Genomic DNA, 18,314 nt, shown 5'->3' on the forward strand with positions numbered 1-18,314 from the left:
GCAATCAAATAACCCACCCGATGCTGCCTCCCTCCAGCAAGCGCAAGGTCCCCCCAACCCCCGGACCTGCACCGAAGCGAAACAAGAACGAGTCCGGCACTGGCCCACGGTCGAAAGCAGCAGCAGCGGGCGGGAAACCAAAGAGCAAACCCAGGGCCTCCTCCTCGTCCATCGGCAGAAAGGTGCTTGACGCTTCCTCGCTTGGCTGGGAAGCAGTTGGCCAGGACGACTTTGGCGCGCTGCAGGTCATCTCGGGCGTCGACGTGGTCAGAAACGGTGGAAATGTCCAGTTCATCGTGAAGGACGAGGAAAAGGAGCTTTCGCGTGCGCCTTCTGAAGCTGGAGATGAAGAAGACTCTTTTGAAGGGTTTAGTGACGGCCCTGTGGAGGGCCAAGATGTCCATCCCCGCAAAGCTGGCGATGCTGGAGCTGACTTGGAGGGCGACAAGTCTCCGCCAGAGAGTGGCGAGGTTTGCGGCCTCGCCAAGGCGGAGGAGGAGGAGCAAGCCAAGACGGCCAACAACCGGGGCAAGATCCAAGCCGCGCGGAAAAGGGAGGCGGTGCCACCGAGAGACGCCGGCAAAACCACGCCGAGGCCCGCTCCAGACGGCAGCGGGAACGAGTTTCTGGCGCTGGCGGAGATGACGGATCAGGACGCCGAGGCGGACAACCTCGACATGGCCCAGTGGATGGCGCTGAATCTGTCGCCGGCCTTGGTCTCCGCCATTGCAAAGCTGGGCTTCACCGCCCCAACCGCCATCCAGAAGCAAGCAATCCCCGAGATCATCGCGGGAGAGGATGTGATTGGCAAGGCGCAGACTGGTTCGGGGAAAACGCTGGCCTTTGGCATCCCCATTGTCGACAAGTGGCTCGAGCAAAACGAGCGAACTCACGCCGAGTCGGACGACGACGACGACGACGGCGACGACCGGAAACCCCAGGCGAGCAAGCCTCCCATGGCGCTGGTTCTCAGCCCGACACGGGAGCTGGCCAAGCAGATTGGCAGCCACATCAAGGCCGTGTGCGACGGCCTGCCTGCGTCGCCCCATGTCTGCGTCGTCACGGGCGGGCTGAGCGTGCAAAAGCAGCAGAGGCAGCTGGCAAAGGCGGACATTGTCGTTGGCACGCCCGGTCGTCTGTGGGAGGTCTTGGACGGCGACGCCGCCCTCCAGCAGCAGTTTACCAAGATCCAGTTCCTGGTCATTGACGAAGCCGACAGGCTGTTCAAGGCGGGGCAGTTTAAAGAGGCAGAAAGCATCATTGGCGCCCTGGACAGACGCCGCCCCGCGGCCGACGGTTATTCTGACGGTTCCGACCCCGACGATGCTGCCGACGATGCTGCCCGCGACACCGCCCACCGGCAGACGCTTGTCTTTTCGGCCACGTTTGACAAGGATCTGCAGACCCAGCTGGCCGGCAAAGGCAGGGGACCCAAGCCCGGGAGCCAGGAGGAGAAGATGGCATACCTCACCAAGTGCCTCAGGTTCCGGGGGGAACCCAAGTTCATCGACGTCAATCCTGCCAGCCGCATGGCCGACAACCTCTGCGAGGGCTTGATTGAATGCGGAGCCATGGAAAAGGTGAAGCAGTAAAAAAAGCAGCCCCCCCCCCATCCACCCCCCCCCTTTATATATGTATATATTATATTTTCACCCTGCTAATCCAGCCCCCCATCTACAGGACTTGTACTTGTACACGGTTCTTCTACTCAATCCCGGCCGCCGCACCCTCGTCTTCACCAACTCCATCTCCGCCGTCCGCCGAATCACGCCCCTCCTCCAGAACCTCAACCAGGCCGCCGTGCCGCTGCACTCGCAGATGATGCAGAAGGCGCGGCTCCGATCCCTGGAGCGCTTCGCCGCCGCCCGCCACGCCGTCCTCGTCGCCACCGACGTCGCCGCTCGCGGTCTCGACATCCAGCAAGTCGACCAGGTCATCCACTACCACGTGCCCCGCGCCGCGGACACGTACATCCATCGCTCGGGGCGCACCGCCCGCGCCGACCGCAGCGGCGCCAGCATCCTGCTCTGCTCGCCGGACGAGGTCCTCCCCACGCGCAGGCTCGCCGGCAAAGTCCACGCCGAGCGCGCCCCGGCCGGCAGGAAGCAGCACGTCATCGAGAGCCTGCCCGTCGACAGGAAAGTCGCGTCGCGCCTCAAGCCGCGCGTGGACCTGGCCAAGAAGATTACCGACGCCATGCTGGCCAAGGAAAAGGCCCACAGCAACGACGCCTGGCTCCGCAACGCCGCCGAGGAGCTCGGCGTCGACTACGACTCGGACGAGTTCGAGGCCACCGCGGCGAGCGGCTGGGCCGGGGCCAGCCGCGGCGGCGGGCGGCGGCGCAAGGAGAAGGAGGCCAGGGCCTTGTCCAAGGCCGAGATGGGGGCGCTGAAGGCCCAGCTGAGGCACGAGCTGAGCCAAAGAGTCAACTTGGGCGTCAGCGAACGGTACATCACCGGCGGGCGGGTCGACGTCGCACAGCTGCTGAAGGAGAGGGACAATTCCGTCGCCGGGCTTTTCCTCGGAGGGGGCAACCTGGGGTTGGGCTTATGAGGCACATGGTCGCAAGAAAAGCACGGCATGATTTGATACCCTTGCAAGCTTGCAAGAAAAACAGGGCTTTTATACTAGTATTGCTACTTCCTATTTCTGCGCGAAACCAACTCGCCACCCTTCTAGCTGCTCATTGTGGCACTGGCAGTTTTCCCCCCCAAGTAGACTCTTGACGCCCGTCTCTTTGACTTGACGCCGGTTCAATTCGACAGACGTTGTTTCGAGTAGCCAATTGTTTTGTTGTCCGGGGTGTAATATGCCCGAACATTGGGGGAACTGTCCATGCATGCATGGTCAAGGCCCAGCGTCGGTGCCGGCGGAGACGCTTTCGGTACGACCGAACCGAGCTCTGGGTGCTGAGAGAGCAACGGGCAACTTCATCTCGGGGAAGACGGCTGCCATGAGTGAGGCGGGGCGACGCTGAATACGCAAAGGATAGACCTCACAGGGCAATCAGGAGGCTTCCGTTTTACCTACTGCGGCTCTGCCACAGCATAAGAGGTTCCAGTAGAGCCGCGCTTGGTGTGGCGTCACATTTCACATCTTCCCCCGCTTCCTTGATTCTTGCTTGACGATGAACTTTGCGGATATGATGGAGCTCGCACTATGCAACCCAGATAGCCGTGAAGCGGTCTGGCACAGCACCACATTGAGGAGCAATCCCCCCCACTTCCCCCCGCGCACGGCGTAAATGAACCAGTCTTTTCCACTCACAACTCCACGTCCGCGCTTTGGTGATTGCCATCGGTTGAGAGCAGAGATATCGGTTCCCAAGTGTCGCCGTTGGAGCTGTTTCGCACCATGACACTGTACGCTTCGCGGCGCAGCAAAGAATGGCCCGGGGATATGGTTGAAGATTCCGACACGTTTGTGGTTTGAGAATCCGCTTCGAGATGGGATGCAAGAGCCTGGCTTGGATCGTCAGGCTCGTTGTGTGACAGCGTTTGCGACACGGAAACCGAGCAGTCGCCCCACTGAGCTGGAGAGTCCAGCCCATCTTGATTCCCAGATGTGGGCAATTCGCTTTCAGAGAGCAGGTTCGTGGTTGATATTGACAGCCTTGCCGGGAAAGCGTTTGGGGAGAGTTGCTTCGGGGCTGGCAGACCTGCTTCACAACCCGCGGCCTTTTCTGAAACAGGCTCATTCAGGCCCTTTTCAGCATTGGCTGTCTCATGACTGCTTACCAGGCTTATTGTTTCGTGGCCGACGCTGGTTTGAGTGTCAAAGTCTGGTATCTGTTGTTGCCGGAAGCTTACCCCTTGCTCCTGGCTGAAAAGAGCTGCTCGCTGTTGGTCAAATTCGAAGATGGCTTCGGAGCAATACCTGCCGAACAGAGACCCAACACTCGCTCCTAGAAAGATCTCACATGATTCAGGTCAGTCGGAGTTCCATCAGACTGCGACATCAAGGTCTGCCACGCACTGTTGCGTATCCACCACTGGTCGACTGTACACGGCCAGACGTCCTTGGGCTGGAATGTTTGCGTGAGATGGCACAGCTCGCGGTAAGAAGAATGTCTCGCAAACGGGAATAGTATCACACTGGGCAACCCGTCGGCTCGTGGGCTGGCATGAGTCGCCTCGGTTCCCGTTGGCTCATGGCGCAAGCGTTCAAGGAGAGATTCCAGCGCAGCCGTCATGTCGGCAGATAGTTCGTCGTTGAATTCCTCAATGCCCATGTTCAAAGACAGATCTCGACCACTGGCTGCCATGTTTTTCAACACGACCGCGAGCTCCTGTTTCATTTGACCGTTTATTCCGCCACTTGCGGGTAGGCTGAAGGTTCTTCTCAGCTGACTGCAACTGTGTTTTCTTGTTGCCCAGAGTCGATCACTTACGAGGCAAGTAGCTCTTCGATGTCATTGCTAGGAATCCAGTTTAAGGCAGCTTCGCGAGACAGATCCGTGCCACCTCCACCTACACCCACTTCCGCGACTGTTTGTCCGCTAGGGAGGCGACACACGACTGGTCGGATGGAAACCACGTCAGGGCCCATGGCAACGGGGCACATATTGGTCTTTTCACAACTATGTATGCGCACATTCTGTTCTGATGTGAGGCAGCCTTGATGCTGAGTATTACCACACATGTGACCATTCAAGGCAGCAATACCAACGGTATGGTGAAAGTCTGGCGAGTACGGGTCGTCTGACGTTCTACTTTTCAGTGACTGATATATTCGTAACTTGTACTGGTCCACGTGAATCTAAAGGTAGTTGGTGAACACGCATTTTTTATTTAAATTTCTTTTCTTTTTTATTTTGTTTTAATTTTTTTCTTTTAGAAAAATTCGAAGCAGAGTAAGGTGAGAACTTACAGGAGAATCGAGAGCTTTGGACAGCGCAACCCAAACCTCCTCGTATCCAAACGTCCAAAAGGAAAAGTGAAAGACTGTGTTTGGAGGATACTTGATTACTTTCGTCAAAAGGTCAACAATACCTTCAGACTTTGTCTGGAATGGGACGTCTTCGAGGCATGAAGTATCCAGGTACATCTTATCTAGTCTTTTCAAGCCGGACGAGTACTCAAGAATCGCTGGATTCCGCGCAATCGAGGAGACAAACCATTGCTCAGCGCGAACGTCCCCGGTATACAGCACCGCTTTCCCCTGGCCTTCGATAACTGAAAGGCTCGAGTTATATACGCGTGAGGGGTTGCTCTAGTACACAAGGCGCTCATGACTTACGAAACATGGTAGAGCCGGGGCAGTGGTTGGCATCAAAGAGTGTGACTTGAATTTCGTATCCCGGGCGCAACTGTAGCCTCGTCGGAGCCTCCAAAGGAAGTGCTTTCTGCGCAAAAGAACTCAGCAAGACGACATCTGAGAGACGTAGTCGTTGAAGCATTGCATTTACCAGAACCTTGCGCAGATGCTTATAAGTTTGCTGCCGGGCTTCAACGATTCCCCTTGCGTGGTTGATTCTGCAGGGGAACCTTTCCAGACGCAGCAAAATCTCTCTTGTGGCAAGGGAGCAGTAAACACTGCGTGAATCAGAAGAAAGAGCCGCCAGATGAATGGCAAGAGGTCATGACTTACAAGGGGGATCGCAGAGCGTCGAGACCAGCCAGGTGGTCGCTGTGGACATGGCTCAAGAAGCAGGCTAATGGTGGCAGCTGGTCCGGGTTTCTCCTAAAGAAGTCGACTGCGGAAAAGCCTAGATTAGATGAAGGACAAGTTAAAAGAGACGAGGTGATTCAAAAGTACTTCTGATTTCTGGAAATTCAGAAACGATGCCGTTGAATGTTGACATGCCGCGAGGTGTGTGTGAGGCTCGACAGTCATGTAAACCTTTTGTGTGCTGGAGGCTGTAGACAGAGGAAATTCTTGACTCATTCCAGTGCATCAGTTTTTGAAGACCTGTATAAAGTAGGCTGCCTCAAAGGAGACTGTGAATAGTCAACGGTAGATGCAAGCCTGTTGAGGATGAGAAGCTGGAAAGTAAAGACGGGCCGTATATGGGCCGTATGCTCGGGAGTGCCGCACTGTACGTATTCTTGGCTCTACCGGGCAAGTGGGGATAACCGGCGGCATTGCAGTGTAGCCGTCGATAATGTCCACAGTGCGGGGTCGAAGCCGCTAAACGCTAAACCACAATGCACCAAGACATCCCTTTAACCCTTCTTGGTCTCGTGCAAGGCGCCGCCAGGGCCCAGCTCACCACGATCGATCCAGGAGCCACCCCTGTTTTTCCCCAGATGCCAGACAGCAATGAGCACTCGGATTCCCACTCCTTTGGCAGACGCGACACCGCCGTGCACGAAACCATAAGGCTTGACCCGAACGAAGAACTGGGAACTAGGTGGAGAAACTTCCCGCGTTGCAAGATGACGACTAAATAGACTCACCTTCTAATGATGTAGTTGATAAAACTAGGCAGCTTGGAATGACAAAAAAAAAAAAAAAAAAAAAAAAACATGGGTTTCACTCCCCAGTCTCCTTTGGAGCGCCCTCTTGGGCCCTCTGCCTCTAGCATGATGGATTGCGTCTTCCGTGCGCCGTTCAACACCATGCTGCAAGTCCCTAAATCTGGACTCACCATCCCGAACGCTTCACTACCATCAAGCCCTCACTACATAAAAACGTTAACAAGATATAATAAAAGAAAGAACAGAAAATAAACAAAACTGCCATTTGTCAAATAAGCTACGCCAGAACATGCAACCAAGATCAACTGATCGGCCCCCGGCCCATTTCAGTCCAGATGTATTCTCCACAACTCTCTGTCACTTCCAGACAGGAAAGCACTTCTAGTGTGCAACGCCAAAGTATTGTCACTCAGGAGCAAATCCCCCTCCTTCCAAGCATGATAGTAGGCCACGCGCCTGTCACGTAGTGTCGAATTGATGGCCTCGCAGATGGCCTGGCTCGTTGCCTCGTCCTCATGGTCAATGCTCACACGAGTGGGGTCAAACTTGGTTTTGGACTGCGGCCACGGTTCGTGATATCGGAGGCACGGCCTCCCAGTGGTAGGGTGTGGCACAACCAGTGGCAAGCCTCTTAGCACAGCCGAGCCAAAACACGGCGTTGCTGCCGTCCAAGTCTTGGACGAGAGATCTTCCACCGTCATCCACTTGGGGATATGCTTGAAAACCGCCGTCGATGACGAGAACAGGGTGTATCCCGAGTCCGGGGGGGACGGGGTGACGCCGGCGAAGAACTGGAACCTGAGGTTCGATAGTTAGCCCGGGGAAATACTCCCTCCCATTCGCTGCGGATTACCCAGGCAACTTACTTTGGGGGCAGAGAGGCTAGGATCTCTTCACCATTGTCGTCCACCCTTTTAGCAGTCTTGAAAAGGCCATCGTAGTGGAAAGGCATAAGTTCGGCACTCAGGGTGTTGTTCAACCCTCGAGAGTCTGATCCTCGATCCTTAACCTCGAGAAGAAGACCGAAGCTCCATGGCTGTGGCTCGCCGACCTCCTTGGCTTTTTCTATGAACGCTTCCTTCTTTGGGGACTCGAAGAAGCCTCGCAAGACGACAGGGGAGTTTACTTCGGCCAGTGAGCGGACTTTCTTGGCATCTACGTCGTTGATCGAAAGTGTCGAAAGTGGTTCAGGTCCACCGGCGGGCCGAACCATCCACCCACAGGGGTAGATTGGCTCAAAGCTCACAGCGCCCTGGGCAAGATCCCAAGAGAATAGAGGCGACTTTTCGCGATAATAGCTCGGAATCCCGTTTTCTGTCACGAGTTCGTATGTCGCATCGTTATCAAAGTCGGCCCTCATGCCAGACACGACAGTACCGTCCACCTTATAAGCCACCGAGCAGTGCCAGGGCGTGGTGAAGGTCGTTTCTGTGGGAAGAAGACTGATTGGGATCTTGGTGGCGCCCGTAGATTGGTGAATGGACAGACGAACATGGTCCTTGTACCTTTGTCGAACCGCGGTGGCAAATGCCTAGAATATATATACCATGGTGAGTCCCGCAGCGCCGGCAGCATCGGCAAGGAGGGAAATGCTCAACCTACATTTCCGCGAGCCATCATGTGCTTCGCAATGTATTCAACCCCCCGCTTGTACTTGGACTTGGTGCGCCCCTCTCGGAGAGGGTAGACGTCTGCAAGGTCGGTCTCGAGAAATTTGATATATCCCCGGTAAGTGAGGCAGACGTCTTCGACCTTGCTGACCTCTTTCCACTCCCAGTTTGGGTCAGCAAAGGTGTTTAGAAGCGCAAGGCGAAAGTTGGATGCGTTGGCGACATAGGTCATCTCGTCAAGTTGCTCGGGAAGAGGTACGGATACGAGATCCCGCAGCCGCGAGAACGCTATGCTAGTGAAGCGCTTGGCTTCCGCAACTTGCCGAAGAGCTTCTCCATAAGCCCACACATCTCTGTCTGGAACCCCAAGTAAATCTGCGCGCGTTGGTCGTTTCCTCTGTCAGCCGACGAGCGCCAAACTCCCAACACCGTCGGCAAGAGCGTCTTCTTCTTACTTACCGTTGTATACAAGGCCATCGGAGATGATGGTGAGCGTGGCGCCAGGAGCATATACATCTCGGATGGCCATGCAAAGTCCATGGAGGTGAGACAAGGCCAGTTCTTCGGCCTTGTCGGGAAGTTTGCCGAGGACTTTTGTGGATCTGTTCGGCGATTTGAAGGGGAACGCAGGCAAGCACATGGGGATGGCTTGCCCAGCTCGTACGTGGCTATATATCGTAGCCAGAAACTTGAAAGTACCGTTGTCCGACTTGGCGGGATTATCGTGTGATGGTTGCAAGCGGTAACGATTGATGACACCCAAGATCTGGGCAGCGGTTCCCAGAGCAGAGATGTCCAACAAGGCTGGATCATTGTGCCTGCTGAAAGTCCCAAGATGATCGGCTGCTCTGCTTGGGAACTCTGAAACAGCGACCGACATGTTGCTGAGTCCGACAGGGGGGGGTTGTGTGAGAATGCAATGAGCTATCAACAAAGAATCGGTGCCACACCAGCAATATACTCAATTGTCAACGCGTGAATCGCTTTTGATGCTTCTCAAGACATTTCTGGTCATGGAGAAGCTGACTCCGAACCCTGTCAAGAGCCTGCTTTTTATACCTCGGCCCTGTCGACATCCAGCTGGAAACCCTTCTTTTTCTTCGACTTCTCAGCCTCGCTCCTTTCTCCTCCGCACCGCTGTCAGCATCCCACCAGGGACCAGTCAGTTCGTAACGACAAGGAAGGCCTTGATAATGGCCAAATCAGCAGGGATTGTGCTCGGTGGGATGATTGGGGATCCAGTCCTATAACCAAACCAGGCACCTAGGTACCGCAGCACGCGTCGCTACAGCCCACGACAGCCCCTCCCCTACTGGCTGCCGTCTGGTCGTAGTCGTTACTTGCGATGCGAGGCTGCAAGTCGCGGCCTCCTCAGATATACGGGGACAAGGTGCGGCACAATCAGCCTAACCTTGACACGCAATGCGCTAGCCTAGACTGGGTTCATACGTATCCGCCCCCGTTGTGGTCGCGTGCTTATAAAGATCAGGAAGGTGTGCGCCTTTTCCTCATCTCATCCAAAGGGTCCGCCAACACGAGCTGCTGCTGCTCTTTACGCCGGCTACTAGTGGCAGCAGCAGCATCGCTGGAACTTACTCAGCGGCGATGCGATCACGACATTGACCTTTACTAGTAGCGGATCTTTTGTTGGGTTTATAGGGATACAAGCCGACGGCCAAACCCTGTCGTATCTTACAGTCATCGCACAAGAGTATGTGGGAAATAACTTACTCATCAAAGAACAGGCCTATTCTTGGGTGACCATGAATCGACCGCCTCCACGTGCCAGCCTGGATTGTGTGTTTATACGCTCAGTTCGTCATCCAATCGTCAAACAGCTAAATATTATCACAGGCATGCTTGCGAGAGGTCTCAGGATGAGCCTGTGACTAACACAAGGAACCAGCTGGGCCCAGGGAGGCGAAATGGGTCCCCCGAGGGTATTCTACACGTTGCAGTGGATTTCTCGACCCTATGCAAGGGTCAGTCACCAGTGACTGAATAGCGGGAAAAGAGCCGAGTTGTAGTTCCTCGGAAGAAGGAGGTGTGCCAAGTATCAGCATCATTGGCCGGAACCGCGAACCATCCAGGGCAGACCTTTCAGGGCAGAAAGGGAGAGCGAGTCCAGATGATGCATAGAAATGGTGAGATGAGCCAACCAAGAGCTCAAGTGGCTAGGCCAAGCAACATGCGGAACACAGCATGCAGGCGACTGGACTGGCAAGCACCTGAAACCATTCTTTAGTTTTTCTCGGATTATTTCTGGATCGAACCTCGGGTCGCTGTTGCAGCAAATAAAGATAGCCCGTGTGCGCAAGAACGTTCGATTGTTGTTCGAGGTTGCGTCAAGGACTTGCCCAGTTTGTGCACCGGTCCGACGTCCCGAACATACCGCTGTTTCCCCACGCAGGAGAGGAAGCTCTACGGGGTTGGAGTCTTTTGCGTATCCATCAGCCTGTTGGCGCGGCTGCATGCATTTGCTAGCACTACCTGCTCAAGTAGGCCTAGGAGGTAGGTTGTTCGACGTTTGGCCCCGCTTCCATTGCCTGGCAGCAGCGGCTGCGCCAAGCTGGAGTGGCATCGTGATGCAAGTCCAGACTGACGTGCTTGCAGTAAGTCGAAAATGAGCTACTGCATGTGGGTTTTGCAGCTCTGATCTTGCATGGGACTTGGTTATTATCATCCGCCATCCTGGGCAGCAAAGGATGGGGGCGAGGAGAAACCGGAAAGCAGGTGAGTCGAGTCGCCCCGGAAAAGGCTGGCGGATGGGAGGTTGTTGATTACGCGCGGCACCACCGTGTGTTGATGTCGTCTTCTGCCCCCCCAACTTAGCACCCTGCTTGGATAGTGCGGTTGTATAGGGGGTTTGGATGAAAGCTGTACATGTGTTGTCTTCGCATTACTTCTGGGCCTGGTAAGAGAGTCGTCTTATAGCCCTGTGATGAAACCTGTCGGGGAATTTTTCTCTCTTCAAAGCTGCTTCGAGCTGGTTCGATCCCAATGGCCCGCCCTTGGACAGCGGCGCAACTCGCCAAGAGCAACAAACTCCGTCGTTCTCCATAGTATTGGCAACCCATGCATATGGAAAACTCGCAATCATCGTAGCATTGCTCAGACAATCGGTATTAAGGCATGGCTAGTAGCATTGATGCTATCGTTGTTGTTCGCACCGCTATAGCGATGTCGACATGTCCCAAGCAGCGGCTCTTTCAGCAGCATCAAGCATCGTCAACAGCTGACAACAGGCATTGACAGCGGGTCCGGCGGCGATAAGCGAGAGGGATGGCCCGAAATCGCCCCAAATGGTTGGTACTTGGCAGATCGGCCTCGGATTGAAGGAGATTCGGGGCAGCGTCAACCTGGGGGCCGCTATCTGCCTAGAGGCGCTTTCGACGGAGTAATGATTAGTAAGAGCCGTCAAACCTTGAACAAGTGGCGCAAAACGTCCATGCATGGGATTTATTTAGTGCGACGCGGGCGTGTCAACGTTCCAGAATCTTGATCCTTCGTACGCGCTAGTCAGTTCTGAGCGATGAGGCTATACAGGGAGTACGGAGTAGGGTATCCAACTTTCTTCCACAATAGTGGCTGAACTGGCCATGGTCATATTTCATCCAAGAGAAAGGGGCCTCGCAAGCACTAGAAAAAAAAGGCGAGGGGGGGAGGGGAAGAAACGAGACTCCCCATCAACGATACGATGCATGCTGACAAGGACGTGGCAGTTGGCATCTTTACGACGGATGTCTGCATCATTGGCGGTATGTTTTGAATCCTGGTTATCAACGCAAGACAAACCCTGATCTATCAAGGGAAATGCGGAGGAATCGAGCTGACAGTTGATAGGAGGACCGACTGGTCTCTTCACTGGCCTTTTGCTTCACCGACTCGGAGTGTCCATCTGCGTTATAGGTTAGATTCAGTTTTGATGCAAGGAAAGGAATGGAAATCATGTATAAATCAGAACTGCTGGGACTAACTGACTTGGTTTCCAAGACGCCAAGCCTGGTCCACTCGAGTTAGGAAGAGCCGATGCGCTCAATGCGCGAACGCAGCAGTATCTTGAGGTAGCAGATTTGTTGGACGAGCTGCTCCCCGTCGGTCTCAAGTGCAACAGTAAGTAGGGACTTGAATACGCTCATACGCTCACATGGACGGATTGATCTTTCCTCAGTCTTCTTCATCAGTTTTCTTCCTCGCTTTTCTCACCTTCTTCTTCCATCCCAGCAAGCTCTACATTCGCGGAAGGAGAGTTCAAATCACGACAAAATGCATGGTGGGTTGGTCTGGAGCATGCCCTGCACAAAAACTTCCTCATGGTTGGGCAGCCAGTGATTGAGAAGATGCTGGCCAGTCGACTAGCAGGGCTGGTTAGGTTTGGTGAAGAAGTTGTCTCCATCACCGAGGACGAGAGCTCGGTCGAGGTCGTCACAGATTGCGGGCTTAAAGTGCGAAGCAAATACGCCGTAGGAAGCGACGGCGCTCGCTCCTTGGTCCGAAAGCAGATCGGGGCCGCGTTCACGGGCACCAAGCCCGAGATGCTGTGGGCTGTACTGGACACATTCATCGACACTGATTTCCCAGCGTGCCCGGAAATCATTACGTTTGAGCACAATGGACAATCGCGGGTGTCTTGGATTCCGCGAGAAAGAGGAATGTGCCGCTTCTATGTTCTTCTCGAGGGCCGCGTCAGCCAGGCTCTGGCTGAAGAGTCAATCAAGAAGCATCTGGCCCCGCACAGTGTCGAGTTTAAGAAGACGGAATGGTACAGCACGTTTGAAGGTGAGTCCATCAGAGTCCAGAGAAGCCGGAGGTAAAGTGGGTGGGGGATGAACCAGATGAGACTCGGGGAAGAAAGGGAAGAAAGGGAAGAAAAGGAAGATGAAGAAGAAGAAGAAGAAAAGGCCAAAAGAAAGGCAAGCTTTGGTCGTGATATGCCCCCGCTGACCGGTTCGGCATGGGCAGTCAAGGAGAGGATAGCCTCGACGTTTGTGTCGAGAGACGGGGCCGGTCGCATCCTTCTCGCGGGGGACGCGGCTCATGTTCACTCGGTGAATGGCGGCCAAGGTCTCAACACGGGCATGTCTGATGCGTTTGGCCTGGCCTGGCGCCTGGCGACAGCCGTCAGCGACGCGCCGCAGCTGCAACGCGGGGCTGCAGAAACCATTCTCCGCAGCTACGACACAGAACGGCGAAGCATCGCTCGGGACGTGATTGACGTCGCAGCCCGGCTGGTTCGACATACCGTCCACACGGCCGAGCAGTACGTGGGCACCATCGAGAAGAATGCCGGCTACATCACCGGTAAGGCAGCCAGCCAGCCCGCTAGACGATGGGCGGATAGAGAGAGCGAGGCTTCTTACCCCCCTCCCCCTTGCTCCCCCCTCCCTTTTTCTCGTCGCGCGATTTTTCGCTAACCAACCGGTGTGGCAAACATGAAAACTGCCAGGCATGGGCGTGACGTACAGCGAATCTGCTTCACCGCTGGTGAAAGCGTCAGAGCTCGGCCCGTGGAAGGCAGGCAATCGATGCCCAGACATGATCGTCGCGCATGCCGACGGCGGCGAGACCAGGTTGTACACGGAAGCATCGTACGGCAAGTACATTGTACTGCAGGTAGGAAAAGGCGAGGACGCCAGCGCCGACTTTGGATTCCGACATGTGGCAGAGATCTACCGCGTCGCACCGTCTACGGCAGCGAGAGCTGATTCTGGTTCTGCCACTGCTTCTGCTGCCACTGCTTCTGCCACCGGTCGAGACCGCCGGTACATTGCTGATTGGGTTGCGGGGGACCAAGCGTACTTTGTTGTCGTCCGACCCGACATGTACATTGGGTTTGTCGGCCGAGACAAGCTGGAAGCGCAGCAGTATCTGGCGGACTTGTACCTGACATAGAAGGCCTGTCGAGCGATGGAAATGGTCATATGCCTGTTCCCGTTTTCCATTCCCACAGTGTTGCACATCCAACCCGAACGGTCGGGCCAGATGAGACGTTCCGTCTCAAGAAGCCAGCTTCAACTTTCCGAAAATGGGGACAACTACGTACAGCGCGGGAGAACCGCTGAAGAAATTGGAGACGGGGATAATGTAAAGAAAGCATGGTACCGCTGCATTGACAGTTGAGTGGTTTGCGGTCTAGACTCTAGAACCCCCTGCCAAGACGTTTCATCCGTCTGCAAGGCATTTCCATGTTCCTGGTTTGAAACCTTGATCAAAATCGCTCCATGCCGCACTACTTTTAGGTTTCAAGCTGGAAAGGACCCATGCCATCCGGTACCGTCCATTTCCCCTGGATTTCCCCTTTTGTCGTCGCCATACGCAGACAATCTGCACGACATCCGCACCCACGTGTACACCAGACCCATTCCATGTCTATGCGATAACCTTCTAACGAGCATGTCTGTCATCCTTGAACCCCGAGCAAAGAAAAAGTCTTGTCTTTTTTCCTGTTTCATTCCTTTCCTCATTCACAATGTACCCTGAAATATATGCAATGAAAAGAAAAGAAGGAGAAAGCAATCGGGGGAAAAAAAAGACAAAAAAAAAAAAAAAGAAGAAAGAAAGGAAAGGGTGGGGATAAAGATTGAGAAAAGCGGGAAATTACCTCCTGCTTCGTGCTTCTCTTCCAGCTTGCTTTGAGCAGCCGGCCATGAACAAGTCCTTTATACAGACACAGTCACGGTCGTGGGGAGATGCTGATCGGTGTTATTGACAACAGTCACCGTTGCCGTCGTCGCCGTCATCGCCGTCGTGGCACGGCGGTGGTTTCTCTCCTCCTTCGTCGCCACCCGCCTCCCCATCCTCCTCTAATTGTATCTGGACAGCCGCATGTCCCTGGCTATAAAGTCCCTCTGTCGCAACAATCTGATAATCATGCGTACCGAGTGGCATGCCCATCGACTTCCAAGCATTGAAGTGGTTTCCAATCGTGACTTTTCCGCTGCTAGACTTTTCGCGTCGGACTGACCAGTACTGCGGAAAGGTTCTGGTGCCCTTGATGGAAGGGGCGTTCACACGCAATGCCTGATAGACGTCGTAGACGGATCCATCGGACTCGAATTCACCCATTTTCTTAGCCCCTTTCGCCGGGTTGTATTTACCGAAGTTTTCCAAAATGTAGTATTCCCTGACGTGTTCACCCTTGGTCCAGCCGTATAGAGACAAGTAGCTGGTGCCGTCGGAGGTGAAGTTGGCCGAGTACGAGATTGCACTGTTTTGTTCGTTGGGCATCCCCCCCCCACCGCCCCCAAAAGTAAGCAATGTGTCCGTCTTTGCGTGCAACGGGAGAAAAGGAGGAAGATTTGGTGCGTAGGTTCTGTGCTGAGGAGGAGAGACTGGTGCTTAAGAGATCCTTGTTCGGGATGATGCATGTTTCATACCCTGATGTGCCCGGATTTCTGCCCACTCCAGCGACAAAGTTGCCGCCGGATGACCAAGAGACCTCGTAACTTCCAGAATCGCCGTTTTTATACACCACGTCTTGGTAGTCTCTCCAGAAGGAGTAATAGTAGCCGTGGCGGTAACCACCCTGAATGGCGCGCTCAGCAAGGCGAGGCGCGGGAGACGGCGCAGCCAAGATGCCGCCGGCCCCAAGCTGAAGCGCGAGAATAGCCTCAAGACGCATGATCTGCTGTCAAGACGCAAAGGAGGACCTTGGCCTGGTATGAACCTGTCATGTATGAGATGGCAGCTGCCCTTCGCCTTTGAAAACAGGAACGCGAAGCTGGAGTTGGCGTGTGTCGCGGGAAACCGTCTCCGGTATTAAATAATCTTTCCCTGCCCGCGATTGATTTGCTGTTTCACCGTGACAGATTCATCTCGGTCCCTTTTTGATAATCTGCCAGCCCCTCTGCCTCGGTTCGTTACTTCAGTTCTCCCCTGAAACCAAGGCTTGATTGAAACCTTGTTCGCGGGGTAAGAAGGACACGCGAGGATTTTTTCTCATCAATTCATGTCATGCCTGCGGGGAATAGCTTATAGATTTTCCACTGAGAGGCAAGGGTATGATGTCTTGCAGTAGTCCATTGAACCCATCATCTCTTATAGGGCACCTTGAAAGTGTTCATAGATTGTATTCCCACAAGGCCTCTGGCTGACGGGGTGTTTCAGAATCCCGTGGGATTTCGGATTCCGGCTGCTCATGTCGGAAGAATTACATCAACTTCATGCTTTCCCCGGGTAGTCGTTGAAACGAGTCTTGATCCGTGGCCGGCAGGGTTTTGGTCAAACCAGACTCGAACAGAAAGACTCGATGGATACATTGATGAATCCACCAGCAGAGCACATATCCTGCTGGCACCCAGAGTTACAGTGCAGTGCTGTGCTGTGCTGTGCTGTGCCGTGCCGTGCTGTGCTGTGCTGTGCCGTGCCGTGCTGTGCTGTGCTGGCAGCCTCCAAAGCCCCGGGACAGCCACTCGGCCGGGTAAGGTCTGGTGTCAATGCATTGCTGACAAAAGCAGCGCGTTTTTGAGCGATTTAAAGTCCGTCCCTGACAGGCTCATTAGTTTTAGTTTAACCATTGCCTCCAATTAAGCACCTTTGACGCCAAGAATTTGGACCAAAGGAAGAATATATGCATACCGCGGAACTACATTAAATATCCTGAGGGCTGGCCAGCTAGCCTTAAGCAGTATAGCGCCAACACCGCGCAGTGAGAAGAGACTACTCCGTACTTGTTAATGCGTTTGCTTGCAATAGCCAATCGGCAGGCCGGCGCAAAGCATAGCTCTTTGGCAGTAGTACTAAGTTTCTCCTCGGTGAGATTGCGCATCCCAGTGAGTTGACCGCATAAAGTAGAGACGAAGAGGAGATATATACACACGCACGTGTATGTAGATAGATGGAATGGAATGAATCCAACCGACAATCTACCAGGGCGTCATTACGACCTACAGTCCAATCCTAACCAGCCGTGCCTCTGCTGAGATTTGTCCGCGATGCGAAGACTTTGCTTTGCGCTCCTCCTTGGCCACGTCATGAAACCACGCATGACGCATCCTCCGATTCTTGCCATGGAGCCGAGGGCGCCAAACCCTAGACTGGTTCCGTCACATCTAGAAAGACCCTGAATACAAAAATGTTATCAAGACGCGTCCGTCGCCCTGCATACCGAGCCCCAGCAGCGCCTGTTCACTTACCACGAGACTGACCAGCGCGGTGTTCCATTGAGACTCAGGCATAATGCATGACTTTGCCGATTATCTGGAGATACATCTGCCGAAAACCAATCGGAACCTGCAAACATGTCGTCTGAATAAGCTTGTACGGCTTGGCGAAGAAGCTTGGCTGCCAACGTCTTTGCAAGTCCTCTTCTCCGATACCCTTCCTACCATTTCACTTAGCGACTTGGTGTTTCCGCATAATTTCATGCCATTAGAGTTGACCTACTTCGCAGTGTACACTGATCAACGAGCCGTCGAGATCTTTGAAACAGAAAAAGTAGAAATAAAAAATAGTCAGTTCGCGATATGATGGCTTGTGCTTTTAGAGAGCATGACGCACCGATAAAGGCCCAGCAAATGGGCGTCTCGTCCTGAAGCTTAAGCATCAGGCCCGGGAGTTTCACTAAACTCTGGCTAAAATTCGCCGCAGAAAAGTCAGTCTTCTTCAGCACCCAGTAATGGAGTAGCGTCGTCTGGGTCAATGAAGCAAGTCATACATACGGCAGTCTGGGAACAGCTGCCCTCGAGGCCACGAGCCCACAGTCTTCCAAGGAAGCCTTTCCCCAATGCATTTCCTTTGGAATCTCCCGAGGCTCCGGGACATTCTCCATCCTAAACAGAAATTTTTCATAATTCCCCGTGGGCCGCATTTCCACCCGTCTGTGCTTGATGAGAATCTTGCAAACTCGGGAGTGCAAGCTTCCAAGTAACAAACCATGCCCGTACACTAGTCTTCCATCGTACTCTTTCCGTAGACGAACTAAGCCGCCAACAACACTCATGATATTCTCTTCATGCGCCGGGTCCTTGACATCAGCGCTTTCAGGCTCCATGGAGGAATACATAAACATTTGTGTCTCGGGTCCGGCAGAAAACTCGGCGTAAGCCACGCAGAAATGCTGTAGCCTCGACGATCCATGCATGACAGCCGCTCTCACGGGTGAGAGAATCACTCGAGCGTCGGACTTGGTCAAGTTCTTGTACGCAGCGGATTGCAGTCGGCGGAGGAGCGTGAGAGAGTAGGGCAGGTGGGCTGTTAGCAAGTCCAAGAGGTCATGGGGGACCGAGGTAAATGTTTCAATGTTGGAAGCGTGACCAGGCCGTCCCATTGTGACCAAGCGCATGCA

The 18,314-nt window shown here is 54.2% G+C and overlaps 6 protein-coding genes across 6 annotated transcripts; 2 read left to right on the forward strand and 4 right to left on the reverse strand.

The window, feature by feature from the left end:
- Positions 1-20: 20 nt before the first annotated feature.
- Positions 21-2,553, forward strand: UV8b_05612 (uncharacterized protein; the record flags this gene model as incomplete). Its single annotated transcript, XM_043143109.1, has 2 exons — positions 21-1,580; positions 1,681-2,553. 2 exons carry the CDS (start codon positions 21-23, stop codon positions 2,551-2,553), a joined length of 2,433 nt encoding a protein of 810 aa, XP_042999042.1.
- A 710-nt stretch (positions 2,554-3,263) lies between these two features.
- On the reverse strand, positions 3,264-5,803 carry UV8b_05613 (uncharacterized protein; the record flags this gene model as incomplete). The annotated part of the gene is made up of 8 exons (XM_043143110.1): positions 3,264-3,904; positions 3,976-4,328; positions 4,391-4,758; positions 4,870-5,174; positions 5,239-5,344; positions 5,408-5,534; positions 5,590-5,695; positions 5,758-5,803. The coding sequence occupies 8 exons, from the start codon at positions 5,801-5,803 to the stop codon at positions 3,264-3,266; spliced, it is 2,052 nt and encodes a 683-aa protein (XP_042999043.1).
- Positions 5,804-6,745: 942 nt separating this feature from the next.
- Positions 6,746-8,909, reverse strand: UV8b_05614 (uncharacterized protein; the record flags this gene model as incomplete). Its single annotated transcript, XM_043143111.1, has 4 exons — positions 6,746-7,217; positions 7,286-7,950; positions 8,022-8,404; positions 8,489-8,909. The coding sequence occupies 4 exons, from the start codon at positions 8,907-8,909 to the stop codon at positions 6,746-6,748; spliced, it is 1,941 nt and encodes a 646-aa protein (XP_042999044.1).
- Positions 8,910-11,726: 2,817 nt separating this feature from the next.
- UV8b_05615 (uncharacterized protein) lies at positions 11,727-13,921 on the forward strand (the record flags this gene model as incomplete). Its single annotated transcript, XM_043143112.1, has 6 exons — positions 11,727-11,787; positions 11,873-11,938; positions 12,023-12,142; positions 12,254-12,808; positions 12,992-13,330; positions 13,476-13,921. The coding sequence occupies 6 exons, from the start codon at positions 11,727-11,729 to the stop codon at positions 13,919-13,921; spliced, it is 1,587 nt and encodes a 528-aa protein (XP_042999045.1).
- Positions 13,922-14,731: 810 nt separating this feature from the next.
- On the reverse strand, positions 14,732-15,650 carry UV8b_05616 (uncharacterized protein; the record flags this gene model as incomplete). Its single annotated transcript, XM_043143113.1, has 2 exons — positions 14,732-15,236; positions 15,406-15,650. 2 exons carry the CDS (start codon positions 15,648-15,650, stop codon positions 14,732-14,734), a joined length of 750 nt encoding a protein of 249 aa, XP_042999046.1.
- Positions 15,651-17,059: 1,409 nt separating this feature from the next.
- On the reverse strand, positions 17,060-18,296 carry UV8b_05617 (uncharacterized protein; the record flags this gene model as incomplete). Its single annotated transcript, XM_043143114.1, has 5 exons — positions 17,060-17,090; positions 17,164-17,351; positions 17,414-17,448; positions 17,528-17,601; positions 17,689-18,296. 5 exons carry the CDS (start codon positions 18,294-18,296, stop codon positions 17,060-17,062), a joined length of 936 nt encoding a protein of 311 aa, XP_042999047.1.
- Between the last annotated feature and the right edge of the window lie 18 nt (positions 18,297-18,314).

This window comes from Ustilaginoidea virens, chromosome 4 (assembly GCF_000687475.1).
Source record: "Ustilaginoidea virens chromosome 4, complete sequence".
Classification (NCBI taxonomy): domain Eukaryota; kingdom Fungi; phylum Ascomycota; class Sordariomycetes; order Hypocreales; family Clavicipitaceae; genus Ustilaginoidea; species Ustilaginoidea virens.